The sequence below is a fragment of the Microtus pennsylvanicus genome, chromosome 11 (assembly GCF_037038515.1).
Source record: "Microtus pennsylvanicus isolate mMicPen1 chromosome 11, mMicPen1.hap1, whole genome shotgun sequence".
Taxonomy (NCBI): domain Eukaryota; kingdom Metazoa; phylum Chordata; class Mammalia; order Rodentia; family Cricetidae; genus Microtus; species Microtus pennsylvanicus.
In genome coordinates this window covers 21,654,859-21,678,246 of record NC_134589.1, presented here as the reverse complement: position 1 = coordinate 21,678,246, position 23,388 = coordinate 21,654,859, and the positions used below count along the sequence as shown (strand labels likewise).

Genomic DNA, 23,388 nt, shown 5'->3' with positions numbered 1-23,388 from the left:
GGGAAACAACCTTCCTTGCCCCAGGCCTGATTCTTAAGAGGGCAGGGAAGGGCAGGGCAGACCTCTTCAACCTTGTTGCTCAATCTGGGGTGGAGTTGAAAATCCCGCATATTCAGGTGAACCAATTCCTTCACAGCCTCCTGCCCTCTGCTGTAGATGGAGAAGCGTCCAGGGAGGAGCATGGTTCCGGATAACAGCATCAGTTTGAGACTAGATCACTAATAACCTGCTGCTCGCGAGGACGATGGACAAAGCTGACTTGATCTCTGCTAGCCTTTGCCCCTTGGAATGCGAAGAGTGGGCGGGCCCCCAGAGGATGGGGGGAGGGGGAGCCCTCGTGCCCTTCTCAGCAGTTGCTTTCTCGGATGCGGCGGGTAGGGAACCATTTCTCCACCGGGCAGCAAGAACCGGGGGAGAACCGGGTAGCGTCCCGATGTCCCAGCGTGGCTTTGGCTGAACAAAATCAAGCGGTCACACTACCCGTGCGGCTGCTCAAAGATGATATGCCTGTGGTGCAGGGCAACGGCCATGCCAATACAAGTTTCCAGATGAAGATGGATGCTCACGGTTTTGCTCCGGACGACCTGATGGTGCGGGTGGACGGCCAGAACCTGACGGTGACCGGTCAGCGGCAACATGAGTCAAATGACCCAGTCAGGGGTGGTTACCGCATAAAGCAGACAGTGCACCGGCAAATGCAACTCCCAAGGAACATAGATCCTGCGGCCATGACCTGCAGCCTGACACCCTCTGGCCATCTGTGGGTCCTGGGACAAAACAGGTCGCTACCTCCGCCTGATGCCCCAACAAGCCAGGCCCCAAGACACAGGAGCCACGGACCTAAGAACTCCAACCGATCCTGACCCATTAAACAACCGAGATGTGTGCAGCAACCTTGGAGTCCCTCAGCATTTTTCCTAGGGGTGGAGGGTTGGAGCTGCAGGGAGGAGGTGGCCAAGGGCATCTTAGGTAGTAAGCACACCAATAACCAGGCTTCCGGTTTTGCTGATATAAACCGGAGGTGAGTGTGGACTTAGGCAATAGCAACAGCCCCAGCAGGGAGCAGCAGAGGGCTGGGATGGTCCTGAACCAGGATAGACAGTGCTGAACCTGGCACTGGGGGGGGAGGGGGGGCTGAGGAGGACAGAGGTGCAATGGGCTGCAGCACTGCTCTTAGGATCAGTCCTTAGTGGTCCTCTTCAGGGAGAGGACAAACAAAACAAAACAAAAACCCCTAGGAGGTCACTACAGACACCAACAATATTCAAATACAGGTTGTGTATCCTTTAATGTAAGCTGAGGGGAGCCAGGGGTCAGTCCCAGGTCAGTTCTATCCTCCTATACTATCAGAGTTGCCAACAGCAGGGGCCTTTCTTTTGGTTACCATGACCACCAGCATCCTCTCACATGCAGAGGGTCGAGCCATTTAATCAGACTGGATGATTTGTTTATATTAACTTCAAGAAAAATAGAGAGGATATGGCCTGACAAACTCTTCCAGAGAAAGACGAGGAAGACAAGTGTGAGGTCGATCGATCGGCTGACTATATTGACAAGATACTGATTGGTTACATGTTGAAGAAAACATACAATACAAAATACAGAAAAAGTTGGTTCCATCCCCTCCCACTCCCCCCCTTGACACCCCCCCCAAATACTCATCATCGTGATTTGGTCAGAACAGGGCTCAGAGCCAGAGGTCAGGGTGACCAAGGGTGGAGGGGTCCTGGGCCATGGTGTGTGGCTGTCACAAATGATGCTTAAGTAATGCTGCGGTTTCTCTCCCAGTTGGGAGTCAGATGAGAGGGGCTGCAGCCTGAGGACAGCCAGCTGAGGGAAGCCCCGCCTGTCCCTTCCCCAGCCCAGGGCCTATCCACTGTCCTGGGACCAAGACCACTCCCAGCAAGGTAATGTGGGTGCTCTTGCTGAGTCTGCTCTCCAGCAAGAAGGAAAGGAAGGGTAACTGCTCCAACCCCTGTCCCCGCAGACCGGGGGCTCAGGAGCGTAGCTACTACCAGCAAAGGACAAGTGGGAGAGCAGCAGAAAGGGGACTGGGAAGAGCAGAAGATCATATATATTAAAAAAGTGACTTAAGACTTAAAATTGAATTAGTATTTGTACAGAAAGGTGCAGGTGGAATAAACTCCCTTCGGCCTAGGATCAGAGTTATGCAGAGAATTCATGATGGACCCCTCCCCTGCCCCCCAGTGGTGGCCCGAGTCGTTAAGTGCGATTGGTTAGAGTGGATTCCAGTCGGGTCATTCTGGTGGAGGAGTGGGGGCAGTGGCAGGCAAGGGGGCTCAGTTGCTGCAGCACTGGCTCCGGCTGGCTGGGCTGCTCTCCTGCAGATCCACACCTCTGTTCCGGCCTGGAGCACCAGCTACATTCTGGGGCTCGTTCTTGGGAAGCTTCTTAGCTGTTTGGGAGAGAAGGGGAAATATACACCTGTGGGGTCACCCCGATAGATATTTTCCCTTAATAATGACAACCAGAATTCTGGAGGGCTTGTGTGCCAAAACCAGTTACAAGTGGCACTGCCAGTATTTGAACCCAGGCAGGACGACTCCTAAGGCAAAGGAGCTAAAGTCGTGTGGGGGAAGGAATGGCAATAGATGGCTTTGACATGGGCAGGGAGTATAAACATGGAGACTTTGGCCCAGGCTTTAGAAAGTTCTGCATCTGGAAGTCAGCTAGACAACAGTTTTATCAGATAATTTAAAATGGTGAGAATTCTGTTAGTGAAGGCACCCCACAGACTTGCCAGAGACCAGCACAAGCCTGCTTGGGAGAACAGGGGAGATGCAATTTACCTATTGCCATGAAAATTTCATTCACGTTCATTGCAGTTTTCGCTGATGTCTCCATGAACAGCAAACTGTTGTCATCTGCATAGGCTTGTGCTTCCTAATTCAGGAAAGTGAGGAAGAGGGCAGGAGGTGAATGCTGGCAGACAGTAGGGGCTAGGGTCCAGCATAAAATCTTCCCTGCTCTTGGTCCTTATAAAACAGAGACTGATTGGGCAAATGCAGGGGTTTCAGGCTTACGGCTCCTCTGTTCTGTTTTCCCAAAATACCAGCATCGCCTAGCCCCCACTCACACGCTACACACACCTCCCAGTTCACAAATACTGGCAGATTCTTATTTAGCTTCCCCAGGTCCACTCTGCCTACTTGCTCATCAGAATCACTAGTAGGCAAGACATTCTTCTAGAAAGATACCCTGCAACTATACTTGCATATCTGGACAAAAGCATGCGTACCTGGACACTACCTGCAGCACTGTTTCTAGTTCTCTGTCACAAACAACCTAGGAGGCCCTCAGTTAGACAAAGGAAGAACTGCAGAGCAGGGTGTGGTGGCTCAAGGTGGAAGAGTAAGAATCAGTTCAAGGCCAACAGCCGGGCTACAGGAGTACTCTACTTCCCTCCCTCTCTCACAGAGGAATGACAACTGTAACAGTGTATGTGGTATATGGCATACTCCAGTCCATCTGTGTAAAGAAAATGATTCACAAATGTACACATTTTTGGTAAGACAAAAAACTGGGAATTCTGGATAAGAGATGCTGATTTTCTAGAATTAAAGAGACTAAACTCATTCTCTATATCTTCTTGGGCTATTTAAATTTTACTACATGAATGCATTGCCTTAAAAAAGTACTTCTGGGGCAGGAGAGATGGTTAAGCAGAACTGACTGCTCTTAAAGAGGACCTGGGTTCAAATCCCAGCACCCACATGGCAGCTCACAGCTGTGTGTGATTCCAGGGGATCTGACACCTGCACACAATGCACATAAAGTTAAAAAAAAGAAAAGCACTTCTGTCTCAGTCCATTTGGTTTATAAGGCAAATGTGCAGAAGCGTCACCTCCCCACTCCACCCACAAAAGAGCACCGTAAAGACAGCTCCTTTGTGGCCCATGCTTGAGTCATGCAGGGAAGCAGAAGAAAGCTGCTGCCCCCTTATAGGACTCGAGGGGCCTGGGAAGGCCCCCTCACAGAGCCAGCTCCCCCTTCCCCAAATTCTGCCATCTCACCTGAAACTCCACGGCTCTCTTGCTGGCCAGGTCTGCCTTGTTTCCTGCGAGTGCAATGACGATGCTGGGGCTGGCCTGTCTCTGTAACTCCTTCACCCAGTTCTTAGCCCGTACAAATGTATCCTGAGGAGACAGGATCAGAGTGTCAAAGGGACAGAGACATTCTACTCTGGGCCACTCACTAGCAAACAAAAACTGGCACAGCCAAAGGCAACTGATAAGTCATCCCTTAAGATTCTCGTGAGAGCATCCTGATAAACAGGATCTGCCCATATCCCAGTTGGGCCTAGAAGGCTAAGTGAGAGGTAATAAATGTGACTTTTATATCCCAATTCTTGGGGCTTTACAGAAATGAAGGGCAAGGAATAAAGGAAGAAAAATCTTTACTGTGTTGGTGATGTCATAGACCACGATGGCTGCTTGGGCCCCCCGATAGTACATGGGGGCCAGGCTGTGATAGCGCTCCTGTCCAGCTGTGTCCCAGATCTCAAACTTGACCGTTGTATCGTCTAAGCAGACAGTCTGTGTGAGGAAAGCCGCTGTAAGAAAAAGGTGGGTCATTATGCAAAGAGGAACTGGAAACCACCTGGCTTACTCTCTGTTGTGGATCTGGCATGTAGAAGCCTGTCCACACAGGACAGGTGAGGCCTAGGTGTTGTCTGGGAAGTGCCTGCACGGAGCCGTCTGAGAGCTACCCTGCAAAGCACAGCAAGAGTCAGATAAGGGAGACCCTGGGGAACCCTGAGGCCAAGCCCCAAAGGGTGAAACCCCATTCCCCCTGGCCTTCCTTCCGCTGCCCTTCACAAACCCACTTCGGCTCAAGGGTGACTGTGACCTTCAGTTTCAGGAAGGCAATCTCTCTGCCAGGCTGTGGCTGGGTGACTGGCTTTCCAACCACCCCTGCCACCTCCAGGCACTCCAGCTAGCCACCATCCCATCCTTGCTATGACCCAAAATCGTTCCTGAATGGCCAACCTGTGGTTTGAATATAGACTCCACTTGAGATGGGAACACAGGGCACCGAAGGAAATATGCTTTGCAGGAGAATCCCGGAGCTGGGATAGACATGTAGGGTTCTCCACACCCTGGACCCAGCAGAGGATTATGACAGCCCTGTGAGGAGCCTGGGGCGCCACCTCACTTCCCCCTCTAGAGCTCCTGACAGTGCTGAGGAGGCAGAGAGAAGACTGCTGACGTGGCCCATTCTGTCTCCAGCTGCCTGGAAACCATCTACCAAGCAAGAGAGCAGAGGATGACCCGGGTCCAGGGTGGCCCTGACCTCTCGAGAGTCACACTGACTAAAGATGTCAGAGGCTGAGTCCAGACCCTTATTTACCTCCTACATGCTGACCAATGGGGAATCAGTGACACATTCTGAGCTCCAGAAAGGGTAAAGATCAGCAGGAGAGGACAGGACATGCATACTGCCCTGCAGAACAAAAAGGACCCTCTGAGAGGTCCCCCTGATGCCAGCCAGGTCAGTGGATGGGGTAGTCACATCCACACAAATAATAAAGAGGCTGGACCAAAACAGGAAGTCATTTTCAATCTCTAGCTAATTCTTAGCAGTCATGCTTTTTTTTTTCACGCTTTTTGGAATGAAGCGTGAAACTGACTGCTGGATTCAACTCCAGGGCCCACTGAGGAAAAAGTGCTCCCAGGCCAGACAGATTTGGTCTCTGCACAGACAGCTTTCTTTCTCCTCAAGGGTCCCCAGTCCCCCAACTCCCTAGTGTTCACTCACCTCCAATTGTGCTCTCCTGATACTCGTGGAATTGTCCCTTGACAAAGCGGAGAACAAGGCTGGATTTGCCCACTGCAGACTCCCCCAAGAGGACCAACTTAAACTGACAGATCTTGTTGCCAGCAGCTGGTCCATTGGGTCGTGCTGCACCTCCCCGACCAGCCATGGCCCGATGATGCTAGGTAGCAGTACCAATGAGTGTGGGGGTGGGGCCGGTGCTATGCAAAGAGGCACTTAAGGGGAGGGAGGCCTTCAACTGCAGGGGAGAAACAAGAAGGAGGGGTTAGAACAAGACTGTCAAAGGTGCCCTCCCTAAACCACAAGTATTCCCCCTTGTCCTTTCTGATGACCGAAATGATCAATCTTGCCCCTTAACTCCCAGCTCTCCCCACAAAGGCTGAGCTGAAGTCTTCACTAAACTGAATTATATAGCCCCTGGGTCTACAATTGGCAGAGAGGTACAGAGTCAAGTGGCTTCCCAACTTTAGGCTCATGGGTCCTGAGCAAACACTTGGATTTCCCTCTCTCAAATACATACATTCACTTAACAAAATCCAGGAGAGGAATGGATAGATGCCAGCATGAGCCAACAGACTCTTTGGGCTCCACCTCCAACACCCCAAAAAGGGGCCAGAAAGACACTAGGATTTAGGTCAACAAACAATAAGCTTGTAGTCTTGTGCTACGACCATAGCCTGCTCTGGGTAGAAGCAGAGTGTGTGGGGAGGTGGGTGAAGGCACAGCGAGTCCTGGCAGCGAGTTCCTCAGATAAGACGCTTATGGGCACACAGAGACCAAGGCCCGGCCTCAGTGAGTTGTTATCAAAATAACTAGGCTTGTACCACATAGAAGTGACTTTCTTGGTCTGAGGCTGGATTCTGTACTAGAACCAAAGTAATGTTCTCTCGCTGTCTTAGGCCTCTTTCCCCAGTCTTCTCATTTTGGATGGACCAGAAGTCTCACACACATTAAAAAACAAACCACACAGAAAAACAAACATGCTCTGAAGCCAGAGCTCTGCTCCCAGTCTCCGCTGCCAACTCTCCCTTTTAAATAGAGACCTCGCTTCCATTCTCTGCTGGCAGAGGCAGGGGTAACACAAAGAAAGCATTAGGGGGGGCAGGGGTGGAAGCAAACATGAGACACTGAGACCTGCGCCCCTCGCAGCTGGCGCTCCAGCCCTGATTTTAACACTCAGCTCCAGAGGCTCAAGCTTTTGGGAAGCTTGGAGCTACACAGAAGTATGAGAAGCCTATAAAAGACACCAGAGCAAAAGACAGCAGAACACACAGAGAATGCCGCCCTGCCCTAGCAAGACAGTGCAGTCTAGGGACAGGGGTGAGATGAACAGCGCCTGTGGGAAGCTGACAGCAAAGGGCCCGCTTTGTTCAGCTCAAATCCTTCTCCACATCCAGAATCTCCCAGCAACTCATTTAAAAAGTGAGCTTCAGGAAGAATGATTCACTAACCAGGAACAACGATTTCCTTTCTGGGCAGCACCAAAGGAAAAAAGCTTTGAAATGGGGGCCACCTCTTCCCCAAACGTACAAGGAAGGAAGTAGGAGGGGGCAGTCTTCAAGTTGATTACTAACCAGAAATGTCATTTAAAGACGCCATAGGTAAGCTGCTTTCTCATTCACCCTGAACAAGGAGGACAAGGCCTGTGCAGTTTCGTCAGGACTTCCTCACAATGCTCATGTGTGTTCTAGGAATTCGGAGTGCTGACCCCAGGAAATGATTCTGAAAGACAGCTAGCATCCATGGAGAGATTGCACTATTAGCTTTTGTAAGCTTTAACACAACCTTCCATTTTTACAGACATAACTTGACAGCAATAAGCACCCTGCTCAGGGACACCCAGCATACAATTTAGGTTCCTTCACAGAAGCTCATTTGTTAGAAGGCTATTCTCCCTGCTGGGGAAGAACAACGGGGGCCACACCCACCCTTGGTGTTTGGTTTTGGGTAGCTGCAGTAGTTTTGTGGGCTCTGCAAGGTCTAGTTCTAGCAAAAGTGACCCTGATCCTGTAGTCCTTGAGTACACCCAAGTGTGCGAGGGGCCACCCCATACAAGGCAAAGCTTCAGCCAGAGGGAAACCACAATGGAATTACAAGTCAGTGATTACCCTGTGTGCACATGACACACAGGGCAAACTATTCAGCCGGGAGTATAAGAGAAGAATGGGGAGGGGGGGTAAGGGGAACAGACAATCAAGACCTTGATGCAAAAAAGAAAACAACAACAACAACAAAAAAAAAAAAAACAAAGCAGTTGTGGAGGAGACAGTAATCAGAATGGGCAGCAGCCCTCATCTAGCTGAGAAAAACAGGTAGCCAAATCTTGTGCCTACCAAACCCACAGCTTTGCAAACCTGTCCAGACAGAAAATATATGTGCGTGTGTATGTATGTGTATGTATATATAAAGCCAGAAAGGGAGAAACCCAATTCTCATCTGGCAATTCTCAACCATGTCTGTGTGTAGAAGTCATCTGTGTGGCTGGCCCGGAGAGCTCATCCAGGGTCAGAACAGAGCCAGCCAGCTCTCTGCAGGTGCCACTGAAGCAGAACCAGGGATAGAGCAGCTAGAATGAAGCAAATAAGCAGACACCAGATTGTGGTGCCACGAGCGTGACTGTCTCCTCTCTCACTTAGCCACCTGAGCTAGGTCAAAGCAGTACTATCAGTTGCAGGGCACATCAGGGTTAAGGCTAGTGCTGAGAGTGCATCGCCTTCTCCAGACACTGGTGAGCAGACCCTGGCTTCCCTAGTCACTGAAACAAGTTCTACCAAGCTGGCCTAAACTAGCTGCTGACATGTTCTTCCTGATCACTGGTCCTGCCTCCAGAGACACCTGAGCAGGTGCTTATAGCACTTTTTATGGTCTGTTGCCTCGTGGTTTTCCTGGCCCCAAGAAGGAATCACATGAGCAGAAGTGTCTGACTTTTTCAGCTAATAAAGGACTAAGCAAGACAATTTTTGTCATGAAGTAATACAGAGATAAGAGCATGTCTGAGACAGGTAGGTCATACTCAGCTTCCCAAGAAGCTCCTCTTCTCCCAGGACTGGAAAACCAGAAGACAGATCCTGGCAGGTGGTAATAGTGAATGAATTCATGGACTGAGCTGTCCTGCCTCTGTGTGTGTGTGTGTGTGTGTGTGTATGTGTGTGTGATATGTGTGTATGTGTATGTGTGTAAGGAATCTTTTCTCCTGAACTAGTTGCAAAGATATTCTGTATTTTAGATCAAGTGATGTCTTGGAGTCAATCAAATCCTGCTCAAGAGCCAGTCACCAAAAAGTTGCCTATAGGAGACAGGATGAGTCAACAATCTTTCCCCCCTGAGTGTTTAGCAATGGTATAGCTTCAGGCCCACAGCAAAGGACTCTGAAGATCCACTTCCCAACCTTCTAAATAAGAATCCTCGTGGTGAGCAGGGTGGTGGTGGCGCACGCCTTTAATCCCAGCACTCGGGAGGCAGAGGCAGGCGGATCTCTGTGAGACCAGCCTGGTCTACAAAAGCTAGTTCCAGGACAGGCTCCAAAACCAGAGAAACCCTGTCTCGAAAAAACCAAAAAAAAAAAAAAAAAAAAAAGAATCCTCGTGGTGGTGCACGTCTTTAACGTCTTTAATCCCAGCTCAGTGGATCTTTGTGAGTTTGAGGTTGAGACCAGCCTGATATATAGAGTAAGTTCTAGGACAGGCTCCAAAGCTACGGAGAAACCCTATCTCAAAACAACAACAATAAACAAAAACAAAACAAACAAAAAAAGAAGAAAGACCACCTAGAATGGGCCCCACCCCCAACTTCACGCCTTCCACGGGAAAGGCGAACATGTCCAAGCACTTGGGGGCACTCTGTTTAGTATGTCTTTTCTTGTAGTGCACACAAAAGGGCAGAGGGAACCAGGCCCCTGAACACTCGACCTCTGTGCACAGGCCAAGAAAGGACAAGAAACAGCAAGAGTTGAACACTGCTCTTCCCTGTGTTGGCCTGCCTGTATGGACTCTGGGTGCCTCAGGTGTGTGGCCACTTTTCTCATCAGAACCCACATTAGATCAATTACATTAGAATCTCTAAAAGCAGAGTACAGAACTCAAGGCTTTAAAATAAGCTCCCCAGTTGGGTATAGAGGAGCTCGCCTTTCATCCCAGCACTGGGAGGTAGAGGTGGGGAGCTCTGTGTGAGGTCAGAGGCCAGCCAGGGCTACACAGTGAGACCCTGTCTCAAATAAACAAAGAGAAGTAAGCTGACTAAACACAAGAGTTACAGCTGATAAGGGAAGGTCCATACTGCCCACAGACAGACCATCGAGGTGGGGCGGGGGCCTTGCTCTACTAAGCTGAAGCCTTCAAGACACCAAGTGCTGTGGCGATGTTGTCCCCGTGAGACATGATCACGCATGCACTGGTTTCACACTGCTGTTCTTGCCGGCTTCACAAAGGTCTAGCGATTCCAGCTGGTGGGTGTCTCTGGTGCTTCCTGTTTGCTTTAGAGACTTCCTCTAGCCGCAAGTGAACACAGCCTGGATTGGGAGCAGATTAGAGAAACCAGACTGGAGGCCAGAAGGTGGGTGGAGATGCAGTTACTTAAGGTTAGCTGCTGGCAGAGGGAGTAGGTTTAGGGCTGAGAACCAAGTGGCCAGGCCCAGAGCTCCAAGGAGGTGGTCTAGCCAGATACTTCCGCTATCTTTTACTCTGTGAAAAAAAGAGTTGAGCTGGAAAAGGCACAGCACCCCTGAAACTTGTTAGTTTAAGAGAAGGATGCACTAGCCTGAGCAGGAGAGGTAATTGGGCTCAAAGGCTAAGGGGGCAGATATTAAAAGGAAGCCAAATGGAGCCAAGGATCGCTTCAGAGGCCTCAGGGAGCTGAGGTGATGACTGACCCATAGTCTCAAGAACACAGGTCACTCTCGCAGGGAAACCACTGCTAAAGCACACTGGAGCCCAAGACAACTCTCATGAGGACTGCCAGAAAGAAGAACAAGGAAACAGCAGCTGCCTGGAGCCCCCTGTCCCTTCACCAGACCTCATCATGATAGGTTCAGGCTCAGAGGGGGGCACTGGCTCCAGCTTTAGTCAGCTGGTTAGTTCCGTGACCTTGGCCAAGTCCAAGTCCAAGTGGTACGACAGCTTTAGCTCCTTATCTACAAATGGTATTATTTAATGCTAATTGTATTGGGTTGCTGCAAAGGTTAAATAAACATAGTATATACAACACAGAATTAAAAGGAACAGAAGGTTCCAAGTGGCATCTTATTAAACTACAGGCTAGCTACTTACTTAACTCTGAGTCCTTGGTTGTTAGAGCTTAAAGGGCCACACAGACCTAATCCTAACTATGTCAATTACAGAGAAGGAAGATGAGGTAAGGTGAGGTGACCTGCTCAGAGATCCACAGCAAGGTGATGGCTTGACAAACCCATGACTCGTAATTTGTAAGGCTAAGAGATGAAAGAAAATCCAAGGTTACCAACATCAATCTACTAAGGATAACAAGGAGTCAATTTTCAATGTGTGATTTACACTTATGTGGAGGTCAGAGAACAACTCTGAGGAGTCAATTCTCTCCTCCACCATGTGGACTCTGGGGACTGAACTTAGGCCAGCAGGCGTGGTAAAAGTGCTTCTACCTGCGGAGTCATCTCAACAGCCCTAAGTATGTGTCAGTAGAATAATGGCTTTTAGCAGGGAAACACTTTTGAAAATGAGTTAAAAATTTTAGCTAGGCTGTATACTTTAGATTTGTAAACTTAACTAAGTACACAAACTACTTTGTATATGAAAGTTACAAGTTAACAGACAAAATACTTATGATCTTTTTCATAAAACGATAAAAAACTAAAGGATAGAAGTGAATTAGTGAATTGGGAGTGGTAGCATACACCTTAATTCTAACACTTGGAAAGCAGATTTCTGTGGAGTTGAGCCCAGCCTCATGTATACAGTCAGTTCCAGAGCTACACAGTGAAGCCAAAAAATAAAAAAATAAAACAAAATATATATGAAACCAATTACCTCTTCTATATATAAACCATTTTTAGCTTTTCTCTAGTATGAAAAGATTCAGAACACAAATATAATAAAAAAGACATTGCCTAAATTGGAAAATGATCAAGAGAACACCCAAATGCTAAGGCACAGGATGAGCATTCATATAAAGATAACTGTTCAATGTATGTTAAAGCTGTGTTTACTATCTAGACTTAGCTATGGGTCAGAGAGCTGTGAAACTATTTAGCTATTCCTGAAAGCAGCAGCCAGCATGTTTCTGCTGAGGAGAAAGAGGTTACAGCAGTGATGCTCTGTAATCCCACCAGGCCAGGCTATCTGCAGAGGGAACAAAGTTTGGGGTCTGGGGGAGGAGAACCGAATAAGGTGGTAGGACTCTGGCACTGCTGTACTCAGGGTCAGGGCTCATCTGCAGAAAATCGCCCTACGGTCCAGGCGGAGTTCTGGGAAGGACTTTCATGGAAGCCATTAAGCAGCTGAAGGAGATGCAGGAAATGAAGGGTAGCTTCCGTTATACAAATATATAGATAACTTGGAACCATGGGAATGGACTAGAAGTATGCTCAGAGTCAGCTGGGTTCTCTGCCACTGGGACAGACAGAACCCCTACCTGCGCAGGCCACCCAAATCTCTTATCTGGCATTAGTCTCAATGAATTACTCATTCTGGAAAAGACCACAGTGACACCTCATGGAATTCCTAAGAGTGCAGCCCAGGGTCCCAACTCTGGCAACTCCAGCAGAGAGTGTAACTCTGGAAACATCATTAGATAACCAAACTGAACATTTTTGCCTGGAGTTAGCCAGAAAGGAGCATGGTGAGCTCCCTAATCCCTTTCCCTCAGGTGCTGGGTAGAACTGAGGACAGATGCCAAGACAAGTCAGACCGTTGCCACCTCTTAGCTTCTAGGGTCCTATCCTAGAAAAAATATGAAATTCTCTGAGAACTGGAAAGATGGCTTAGTGGGTAAAGGTTCTTGAAATCAAGCCTGACAAGCTGAATTCAAGTCCCCCAGGACCCACAAGGTAGAAGTGTCTAATGTGTCTAAGTGTCCATTTGTCTAACAACCTCCACATGTGCATACTGCACACACAGACATAGACACAAATACATATGATTAAAATACAGGAAAGAAAGAAGAAAAGAACTCCCTTCCTGCCCACCAAGCTGCTTTCTCAGCTCCTCATCACAGGGGAGATCCCCCAAGCCAGAGGAAGCAGTCAGCACTAAATTCCAGGCAAAGATGGAAACGTCCAGCGACATTCCCTCTCCTTCCTGCATGTAGAGGGAGGAAAAGGCATAACGTAGTAATGTCCAAGGATTCCATGCCTGATGGGCAACTAGAAGAGTCTCAGTCACCAGCCCTGTGTGCCAAAAAACAGGGGGCTGCCTAGAGCTATACCTGGCAAGGTTCATCCTGCCTAGTGATTCAACATTCCTGAGAGAACTGGGGCCTGACCCCCAAAGCAGCAGTCACTGTGGCAGATCCTCAGCCTCAAGCCAAAGTTCAACTAGAAATGTGGCCCTTTCTGCAGCACAAACCCACACGCATGCTCAGCAGAGGGACCAGGAGTTGAGGTTACAGCTGAACAAAGGCTTGCTCCCCTTCTACTGCTTCTGCTAAGCGGCAGGATGCTAAAAAGGCAGCCAGCCCGCATGCCTCAGCCCGCATGCCTCAGCCCGCATCGGTGGATGAGCCAGCACGGAGCACAGGCTTTCTTGACAGCAGGTGGGAAGGATGGGAGATTCCCATTGGCCCACAACTCTCCCACTGCTCTTGCTGTATGTAAATCTCTCGGTTTTGGAGCTTTTGTTCGTTTTTGTGCTTTTCACTTTGTGGAGACAGTTTCACCAGCCTGGAGTTTAGGATCCACCTGCCTCAACCTCCCAAAAACTGAGATCATAGGTGTACACCACTATGCTGGTTTCCTATGTCTGTTTAGCTGGTGCGGTTATAAACTTACTTAAGATGTTATTAACTGGGATCTCATCAATGCTGGGCTTGTTTCCCTCTCTGTCTCAGGAGAAGCTCTACAGGGCCAGGAGTGTGAGCCAGAACAGCTGCCACTTCTGCTGCCCACAGACCCAGCAGGACTGCAAGGACCTCTGCTAAAGTCAAGGGTCATCAGCAGCACCTGTTCTCTCAGGCACTCACTCACACCAAATGAACTTCCCAAACCCTTCCTGTCTTTACAAACACCCGACAGAAGGAAACAGCTACCATCACTGCCCTCTGTTTCGCCGCCCGTACTTCCCATGCAGCCAGCAGAGGTGGTATCTACGGGAAGGCAGGAGGGAATCAGACAGTAGTAAGCCAAATGTTTCCTGCCCAGACAACACAGGCACACTGTGGTCAGAAGCTGCCCAGCTAACAAGAACAAGGTCAAAGTTCTCACTATGAGATCTAAGGGACAATGGCTCTTGGAAGCCAGAAAACACTATTTCAGACAAACTCTTCTTTCTTAGTTTTTACTGAACAAAACATAATAGTGAGCTGGGTGAGGGTGGCGCACGCCTTTAATCCCAGCACAGGCAGAGGCAGGAGGATCTCTGTGAGTTCGAGACCAGCCTGGTCTACTGAGATAGTTCCAGGACAGGCTCTAAAGCCACAGAGAAACCCTGTCTCAAAAAAAACAAAAAACAAAAAACAACCATAATAGTGGTGTCAGCTGAAGAAGGGGTTCCAGCAGACAAATTTCAATAAATTAACCACACTTCTGCTCCCACAGTCTACAAAGACAACTTACTGCAGAGGGTAGAGAAGTTGGTAGCTTGAGTGCTGAGAATGGGAAGGTAAGAGGACTCTCAGGCACTGTCGCAGATGAAAGGGACCATGTTACAAAACTCCCAAAGGCTGGACTGTAGTTTTTCTGTGTTTAAGCTCAAGCCTGGCACACCATAAGGGGTCATAAATATGGTCAAGTGAACATGTGATACAGGTCAGTCTGGTTAAGTTTGGCAAATAGATGGGGACAGCTGAGAGCTCACGCCCACAGCCATTTTCCAGATGACTTGGATCCCACCCCAAGAGCACTCTAGACCAGTTGAGACTTCTGACCGAACTCCTCAGGCCTATGCACAGTAGGATTAAGCCAGACAAATATCAAGTCCTGTGACCATCACTTAGGCTAGCCTTGTGCTGTGCCCTGAATGCATCCCGGAGCCTATAAAAGGGAGAGACTGGCACCTACATCCAGGGCTACTGGAAAGATGATGCATAAGAGAATGAGCCCCTAGAAACACTCAACAATGCAAGTGGGGCAGGGCTTGCCCCATGAAACCTCCTGTGTAGCAAGTGGATCCTCAACCCGTGCCCAGACACCATGGCCCTTATCCTCCAATGTCCCTCATTTGAAAGAGGCAGTCTTTCAGTAGTTTCCTGTAACAAGGGCTGCTTTCCTAGAAGACTTATGATGTACTGTAACAGTCCCAACTTTGAATTATCTGGAGAGGGTACTGGGCCATTAGCTGAAGGAACCATCACCATCCAATAAATCTCCCCTACCAAAACCAATCACAACCCCTTTAAAAGCAACAACAAAAAAGGATGACTCTCTTGGAGAAGCCCACATCCATGCTCTGAGTTTTTTGTTGTTGTTTTTGTCTTTCCTGAGCATTGCTTTTAACCTTCATGTTTAAAGTTTATATTAAGATACTTTTAACAAATCCTGACTCTGCTTCAATAAGTTAAATAAAAAAAATAAATTAAAAATATGAAAGGTCCTAGAACATGAAGCATCTCGAAGGCCTCATTCCCTTACGTCCATTTCAAAGCCTCTCAGGAAAGGGAAGAAGTGATTCAGCTGCAGGGGAAGGGGCAAGAATAGGGCAGCTGACGACAAAACCAAAGTTGAGTTCCTTTTAAAAATGAGGCTGCAAACGCTAGAGGTTTGCAAATTGGCATCACTCATGACCACAGAGTCCGAGCAGCTCAGAGAGCAATATGATGACTAGGAGAGAGCAGCCAGGGTGAGGAGGCCACCCATAGCCTCCTCAAGCCTGGGATGCTTCTGACAGAGCCACCTGAAGGGGACACACTCAGACGTATGAATAGAGGCAAAGGGCTGGTGGAAGGCTCAAGTTACAGATTTTCAGAGGATAACTGTAGCAAAGGATTTAAGCTCGTCAATGATTCAGGATCACATCTCCAAGGGCTTATCTGCCTTGAGCCTGCCTAGAGCCACAAAGGCTACAACACAAGCCTTTCCAAAGGAGAGGTCTGTTTAGGAAAGGCAGCAAAAGAGGTGTAACTAGACCACCTGGGATTTCATATGGACTTTCAGTCCAGAGTCCAGGAAGGTTTGGTTGGAGAACTCAGTGCTCAAAGAGAATGATTACACCCAGCACCTCGCCACAAACTCCAGAGTAAATACCCAGTGTGACCACTGCTTAGCTCAGGTGCAGCGTCAGGCAGATGGGGACTGTGAATGGGTGAACAGAGGGCAGCAACTTGCTGCTAGGACCGAGTGCTGGGACTGGAGTGGATTCTCACCATATGCTACTTTGCTGCCTTATCCAGCTGTGGGACTGCACAGACTACCACCAGAAGGGGCAGCCTGCACTCATCCTGTAACTCCAGATCAGGGTGCTAGACAGAAAATGTTTGCTAAACAGGCCCGGGCAGGAAATACACAAACAGCATCTTGTGCCAAAAAGTAAGGAAATGCTCAAAAAACAAAATCAGAAACCCTCACAATGACAGGGGTAGGTCAAAGGGAGCTGAAAGAGCAGCCTGTGGTCAAAGACGAAACAATGTGAGGAAGCAATGTAGATTACAAACCAAAGTATAAAATTAAGTTTCTGTGAGCCAATACCAACAGATGAATAATTGAATAAATGAGAATAAGCAGGTCTCTTGCATCAGGGGATTTAATAATTCATATAGCTACTTCACCCTCCAAGAGGGGGACTTGACCTGCCACTCTTCAGTGTTGACTAGACATAATGACATTCTTCCAGAGAGAACAAATAAAGCAGGGGACAACTTTATAATGAAGAGCCCTCAGCCTGTGTCAGGCTGACACTGACGATGAACCACACTGATTATGTGTACCTTGATACAACGGGACACAAACGGACGGCACTTTATAGTGGAATCGTCTCCCTAAACCCCGACCACTCCTAACCCCAGTCTACTCAGGAGAAAAATGTCCAGCAACCCATAAAATATCTGGCCAATGACTTCAAAACCATCGAGGTCACTGAAGACAAGTGAGATCCTGAAACTACCTAGAGAAGTCTACGGAGATGCAACATCCAAATGCAGCCAGGCCTGCTACAGAAACAGGACAGTCAGGTGCATGGAGCATGGACATTCTGTATTAACAGTAATGTAACATGCTATAAACAGGGGAACAGGGTCTAAGTCTTGTGAGGAAAATGTACTAGTCTCCTAATTTTTCTAAGACTACTCTGAAAAATTCACTAATGGGGGAAAAAGGGAGGAGGCAGGAACTCATCCTGAAATAAGATGAGGTTTGAGGCCTGCTATTATTATAGACTCACAATTTTGAAGATGAGTTCATTGACTGGGAACAGGGATAGAAGGAGCTAAGTGGGAGAAAGCACAGCCCAACATAGCAGGCTGGAGCAGGGAGTTTAAAGGCCATGCCCTTAGGATGCTGATTGCAGGGCTGCCCTCACTAATGCTTTTGTTTGTTTGTTTTTTGGTGACAGGGCATAGAACCAGAGCCTCAAAAATGCAAGGTAAGTACTCACCTACTGAGCTATACACCAGAACTGCTAGTGCTTAAGCCCAATATCACATTGTGCAGACATGCAAAACAGCACCTACTGACCAGAGCAAAATTCAACCCCACTGATCCCTTGCTAAGTGCTGCCTGGGTGGGTAGTCTCAACACAACAACTGCAGAAAGTGTAGAATAGTCTGTCCTGCTACCAGATTTACTCACTCTGCAGAAGCAGCTGAGGCTGGGGTGCTGTGTAGCTAGCCAGAGCTACGCCCATCTTCTACTAAAGCCTTCACAGGAAACGGAGATTTGAAGAGCTCTGCCCTCTGGAAATTGGTTTGTACCATACCTGATCTGCATTATCTGTCTGGTACCAGCTATTCTGCTTACCTGTTTGCTCTGCTATCTGTGTATGAGCAGATGAAGATAGGGCTCAAGCTTGGAAATGAGCTAGGTTTGTCCAGCTTTACCTGGGTAGGGGAGTGTTAAGGAAGCAGGCAGGCAGGCACTTCAGGGCAGAGTTCCATGTCTGTGCTTTCCGTTAGCAGCTGTAGCGAGGGGCCTACTATGCTGGACATGATCTGTGGTCTGCAGTGCTCATCCATCTGAGATAGAAAGAGCAGGGAGCCAGCTCTGATGGAGAGAGGAACTGGTACCTCCTCACAAAGAAAGAGACTTGCAAGTCAAGTCTCAAAAGAAAACAAGGAAAGCAGCTTCCAGGCAGGTGAGGTGGACATGAGTATTTTAGGCAAAGGGAACAGTATACACGTAGCCTCGAGAGAAGAGGCTATCCTGCATAAGGAGGATATTATCCATAATGAGGAATGAGCACAAACTCTTGCCCTGCCACTCAGAGCATGGTTCCTCACTGCAACATGCGCCTCCCTCCAGTGGTCTGAGGATGAAACAGAATATGCTCAGAGTTCAGAAGAGTGCCTGGAACATGTCAGCAAAGCTCAGTAAGTTGAGCTTTTAGCCAGGAGTGGTGGCACACGTCTTTAATCCCAGCACTTGGAGGCTGGAGGACAGATGGATCTGAGTTCAAGGCCAGCCTGGTCTACGGAGTGAATTATAGGACAGCCAGGGCTACACAGAGAAATCCTGTCTCAAAAGACAAAACAGAAAAATAAGTTGACCTTTAACTAGTATCACTGCCTCTGTGTATTAGGAGATGCAGTACTTTGAAAAGCAATCAAACCTTTTTATATGCCATGCTCAATACAAAGAACGCCCTTAAAGATTATTTCAAGGTTCTTTTTTTTTTTTTTTTTTTGGGGTTTGTTTGAGATAGGATCTTGCTACACAGCCCAGGCTGGTCTCAAATTCATGACTCTCCTTTTCAGCCTCCCAAGTGATAGACAGATGAAGAGCCTCATGCCTGCTAGGCAAGTGGTCTACAACTGAGCTGCAGAGCCTCAGCTTGTGTTTTATATCAGACAGGCTCTCACTAAGTTGTTTAGGCTAATCTCCAACACACTACATAAACCAGGCAGGCCTTGAACTCAAGATCCTACCGCCTTAGTCTCCCAAACTGACAGGATTCCACTGGGCTCTGTCACAGTACTGAAAGCTTTATAACCTACATTTTGGGACATCCTAGTCTATAAGCTCTGTCCACAGCAAATGGCTCTAACGAAGCAGCCCAACTCCACCATGATAGATCAGTAACACTGTGCTCACCTCCCAGGAAAGAAGCACTGGGCTCAATTTTTCTTTTAAAGGTACAATAGCAGGCGTGGTGACGTACACACCTTTAGTCCCAACATTCAAGGCAGGGGCAGGCAGAGCTCTTCGAATTTGAGGCCAGTATGGTCTATGTGCTAAGTTCCAGGACAGTCAGAGTCAAGTAGAAAGACCCTGCCTCAAAACTAAGTAAATGCCGTGACTCGAATGGTATAATCATGGTGACTGTCTTAGCAGTTTCTTCTGTTTGTTTTGTCTGTTTTTCTTTTTTGAGTCAGGGTCTTACTATGGCCCAGGCTGCCCTGAATTCATAGAGATCTTCCTGCCTCTGCCTCCCAGGTGCTGGGATTAAAGCCATGAGCTGCCATGCCCAACACTCTTTCTGTAAAAAGAACTATAACCCATATCAATTCTGCTCAGTAACTATGAGATGAGGGAGCATGTGACATCATCCAAATACCAGGCATAACAACAGATATTTGACACTAAAACTAAGTAAGACTTAGAGACGAATTGTAATAAGCCTTCAAAACCCCACCTGCCCACCAGAGGCCACTTTGTAAGGATCTGTTCTGTCCTTGGCACTGAACTTTACCTTTTTCCTAACTCTGCAAGAGATCTGGTATTCCCATTTATGGAAGAAACAGGTTCAGAGAGCCCAAGTCACCCAACTGGCAAGCAAGGGACTGAGGATGGAAACTCAAGTCCCTGAGTCTGAGCCTCTACTGTCTTCTACCTACACTGCCCTTCTGACTGCTGAGCAATCTGTAACCAGGCTGGCCTCCAACTTCCTATGTAGCCCAGGATGACTTTGAACTCCGATCCTCTGGCCTCCATCTCCCAAGAGTTGGAAGCACAAATGTGCCTACAAGCCTGGTTTATGCAGTGCAGAGATGGGTCTCATGCATGCTAAGCAAGCGCTCACCCACTGAGCTATATCCTCAGCCCATTAAGAAGGCTCTTTCTGGGCTGGTGAGATGACTCAGCAAGTAGAGGTGGTTGCCACCAAGTCTGAAGACCTGAGTTTGATCCCAGGACCCACAGGGTAGAAGTAGAGAATTGGTTCCCTCAAGTCTTCCTCTCACTTCTTTCTGTGCACAGTGGCATGTGTGTGCACATACACAGAAAACAAATGAGTGCATGTAGGTTCCTTAAAGGAATCCTTGCTTGGTGGAGGCCAGTTTGAATTTGTGAGTTTGAAGCTGGGCATAGTGGTGGACATCTTTAATCCTAGCACTTGGGAGGCAGAGACAAGTGGATCTCTGTGAGTTCAAGACTAGCTTGGTCTTCCAAAGCAGTTCCAGGCCCTTCAGGACTAGACGTTGCAACCCTGTGTCAAAATCAGCAGGCAGTCTCAAAGGGGACTCAGAAGGCACAACCCTTCAATCCTGCCCGGGGGACCCTTCAGTTTGTCACTTTCACTTTCATTTTCTAGTCATTTTGAGTTAAGTTCTGGAGAAATTAATGACACATAGACATTAGCAAACTCTTGGGCTCTGAAGAGTACAGGCTTGAGGCTCTTTACCGTCACAGCCTCCTCAGCAAAGGGGGAGTAAAAGAGGGTGGAATGTTGGGAAAGAGAGGGAAGTCAAAACGGAAGGCCATGGTGAGGAGGCCAAGAGCCTCGATTCAAGCCCCTGTTCACCGGTTCTGCAAGTCCATTCATTTAACAAGACTCTAAGCTTGAAGGAGAGCCTGTTTTAGAAAAGATAAGGGTACATTCGAACCCAAGCTCCAAACCCTGGCTCTGACCACTTCTAACTGTTTGGCCCCAGGGGAAGAACTGTCAGTAAGGTGGGGACACAAATACCTCTCTCCAGGACATTGTGAGGAGTAGGCTATGGGAAGAACTCTGGGGCTTTATATCTTATAAATAAGATACACACTTACACTCCTCCTAGAGTGAACAGACAGAAAGGCCAGCTATGTGTGAGGAGCGAGAGGTGAGGCAAAGAAATTTTGAGAGGAGGCCCTCCTCTCCCAGCAGGGCAGTGACAGGCTTCAGCTGGGCCTCTCCAAAGTCTGAAAGCCAAAAGTGGTTGCGGAACCACACAAAACTCTACTGCCTCCTGTCTCTCTAAGATTTTCTCCTCAAAAGCAAGGCTCAGAGTCAGAGCTGGGAGTGGATGTCCAGACAAAAGCCAGAAATGCCCATGAGAAGGCTCGCCTGCCTCAGCTAGGGCCCCAGGAATCCCAATCCACCCCTGAGCACATAAGTCTAGCAGAAATCAATCGCTGGGAGCAGTCAGGGTTCACTGGTTCTCCCTGAGAAGCTCATGCTGAACCGACCAGAGGCTGGCTGGGTAAGAGATTCACCAACGAGCCCACACAGAAAGAGAGTATCTCATTTAGCCGTTGACTCTAATAAGGAAGGGGTTTCTTTATTGTCCAAGAAGTAGTAAAATAAATACACCACAGAATTAGCTTAAAACGTTGTACTAACTGGACACCGGCAACTCCAGAAGTAGATCAGAAAAAGCTCAAAGCAAAATTTTCAGCTCTCGTGTGATAAGTAGTGTCTTAAGGTGGTCAGGAATGCCTGAGAACTGAAACAGCAGACAGCAAGGGTCAGCTGTGACCTCGGACTCGGGCTACTCCTCAGAAAGGTAGTCTCTGGCCTGTACTTTGGCCACTTAACAAAAGAACTTTCCAACTTGATCAGAAACAGCAGCCATTTCACACACTTCAGTCCCAAGGAAAACACAAGGATCTTGCATCAATTCAGTTGGGGGAACTGGCACTTTGTGACACCGACGGCAATTCCTTTCGCTACAAAAGCTAGAGCTGCCACTGTGATCTGGACGAACTGCTCTGTGGTAAAGCCAAGCCAAGAAGAGACGCTGGTGAGGCCTGGACCTGTTGCTCAGGTGGAGAGCGTTGTGTGACTGGGGACGGAGAAGAGAAGGTCCCTCAATGCCACACAGCTCCTATATGGTCTTATTCTCCTCCCTCTAAGGAAACCACTTGGAGGCTCTGGAAGGACAGGGCTGAGCCTGGAGCAGGGGGAAGGAGGAGGGGAGAGAGAAGATAATGAATGGGCAGAGCCTCCCTGATCTGTCGCTAGGATTCAGCAAAGCTCAGCTAAATTCTTCAGAGGCAGGAAGACGGACACACACTGAGAAGACAGCCAGGGCTGGGGGTCTGACGAGAGGCACAAGGAGAGGGCTGCCGACTCCCTGTCAGTGACCCAGAATTCAAACTCTGCTGAGTCCTGGTAGATTCGAGAGGAAGTAAGGAACCGTAAGGGCGCAAACACACTTCTGTGAGTGTGGAACAATCTCATCCAGGCACCCACCATCCCCGCACACCCTAAAGGACATCTAGATAAGAATTCCTTCAGGGCTGCAGGGGGCAACTGGGTTTTTTGAGGGGGGAGTGGGAATTTTTTTTGGGGGAGACACAGGAAAGGAAAACCAGGAGAGACAGCACTCCCCGTCACCTGTAAAAGGGAAGGGAGACAGGCTCCTTCACACCTGGCAAAGACTCTTTGATTTTAAAAGCAAGGGGGTGGGGAGCGGAACTTAGGGTCCCTCTCTCCCACAACTGGACTGGACAGGCCACAGGAGAGCCTTAAAGGACTCCTGAAGGCTCCCGAGGGGCAGGTAAGCGAAGGAAAGAAGCGCTCCCCCTTTGGCCCGACGCCCTATGGAGCCCCTGAGAGGGGGCTACGGGTCGGGGGAGGGGTCAGTGTCCCCCTAAGCTAAGGTTGAGCAGGAGGAAAGGGTACCCCAGGGAGGCTTCCACGCAGGCGAGAGACTGGCCCTGGGACAGGCACACTCACCGCGGCTCCGGAGCGGCAACGTTACTTGGGCCGGGGCTCCTACAGACTCCGCTCCTCTCCCTCCCGGCGGTGTCCCAGGCTCCGGCCTCCACTTCCGCCTTTCAGCCGCTCCGGATCCGGATCTCCAGCTGTGCCCCGCCTCTCTATAGTCCCAAGTGACTGACAGAAAGAACAGACCAATGGGAGGCACTCTGATCCTACCCGCAATCAACGCGGGAAAGGAGGGCGAGTGCGCGCGAGGGATGGCGGGACTTGTAGTTCTCAGCAAAGGGAGGAGCCGGGGGCTGCCTGGCACTTGGGTGTAGGGTGGATCCCGCTGCTGGTGGGGCGGAGCTGGTCCAGGCCTGCTTATCGCGTCACTGCCAGTTCCAGGTGCCGCGAGGGAAGGCGTGTGGTAGAACTTTGCCAGAGGGCCGAGAGGATTGTGCTTGCAGAATTGAGAAAG

The 23,388-nt window shown here is 48.9% G+C and overlaps 2 protein-coding genes across 3 annotated transcripts; one reads left to right on the top strand and one right to left on the bottom strand.

The window, feature by feature from the left end:
• Positions 1-248: 248 nt before the first annotated feature.
• On the top strand, positions 249-867 carry Hspb9 (heat shock protein family B (small) member 9). Its single transcript, XM_075990740.1, has one exon. The coding sequence runs from the start codon at positions 366-368 to the stop codon at positions 861-863; it is 498 nt and encodes a 165-aa protein (XP_075846855.1). The 5' UTR covers positions 249-365; the 3' UTR covers positions 864-867.
• Positions 868-1,523: 656 nt separating this feature from the next.
• Positions 1,524-23,076, bottom strand: Rab5c (RAB5C, member RAS oncogene family). 2 transcript variants are annotated; one of them, XM_075990739.1, is made up of 7 exons: positions 22,944-23,057; positions 7,371-7,529; positions 5,779-6,034; positions 4,422-4,573; positions 4,035-4,157; positions 2,811-2,904; positions 1,524-2,416 (listed from the first exon to the last, which is right to left on the bottom strand). In XM_075990739.1, exons 3-7 carry the CDS (start codon positions 5,942-5,944, stop codon positions 2,301-2,303), a joined length of 651 nt encoding a protein of 216 aa, XP_075846854.1. In that variant the 5' UTR covers positions 5,945-6,034; positions 7,371-7,529; positions 22,944-23,057; the 3' UTR covers positions 1,524-2,300. The 2 variants fall into 2 exon arrangements, with proteins under 2 accessions (XP_075846854.1, XP_075846852.1); XM_075990737.1 differs by lacking the exon at positions 7,371-7,529 and having other exon boundaries at positions 22,944-23,076.
• Between the last annotated feature and the right edge of the window lie 312 nt (positions 23,077-23,388).

What these genes read in the sequence shown, in the direction of transcription:
- Hspb9 (XM_075990740.1), top strand. Translation starts at nt 366, where the DNA reads ATGCGGCGGGTAGGGAACCATTTCTCCACCGGGCAGCAAGAACCGGGG.
- Rab5c (XM_075990737.1), bottom strand. Translation starts at nt 5,944, where the DNA reads ATGGCTGGTCGGGGAGGTGCAGCACGACCCAATGGACCAGCTGCTGGC. An exon ending in TCAGGAGAGCACAATTGGAG is followed by an intron (nt 4,574 to 5,778) that starts GTGAGTGAACAC and finishes TTTTTCTTACAG; the next exon opens with CGGCTTTCCTCACACAGACT. An exon ending in TGAAATTTTCATGGCAATAG is followed by an intron (nt 2,417 to 2,810) that starts GTAAATTGCATC and finishes TCTCCCAAACAG; the next exon opens with CTAAGAAGCTTCCCAAGAAC.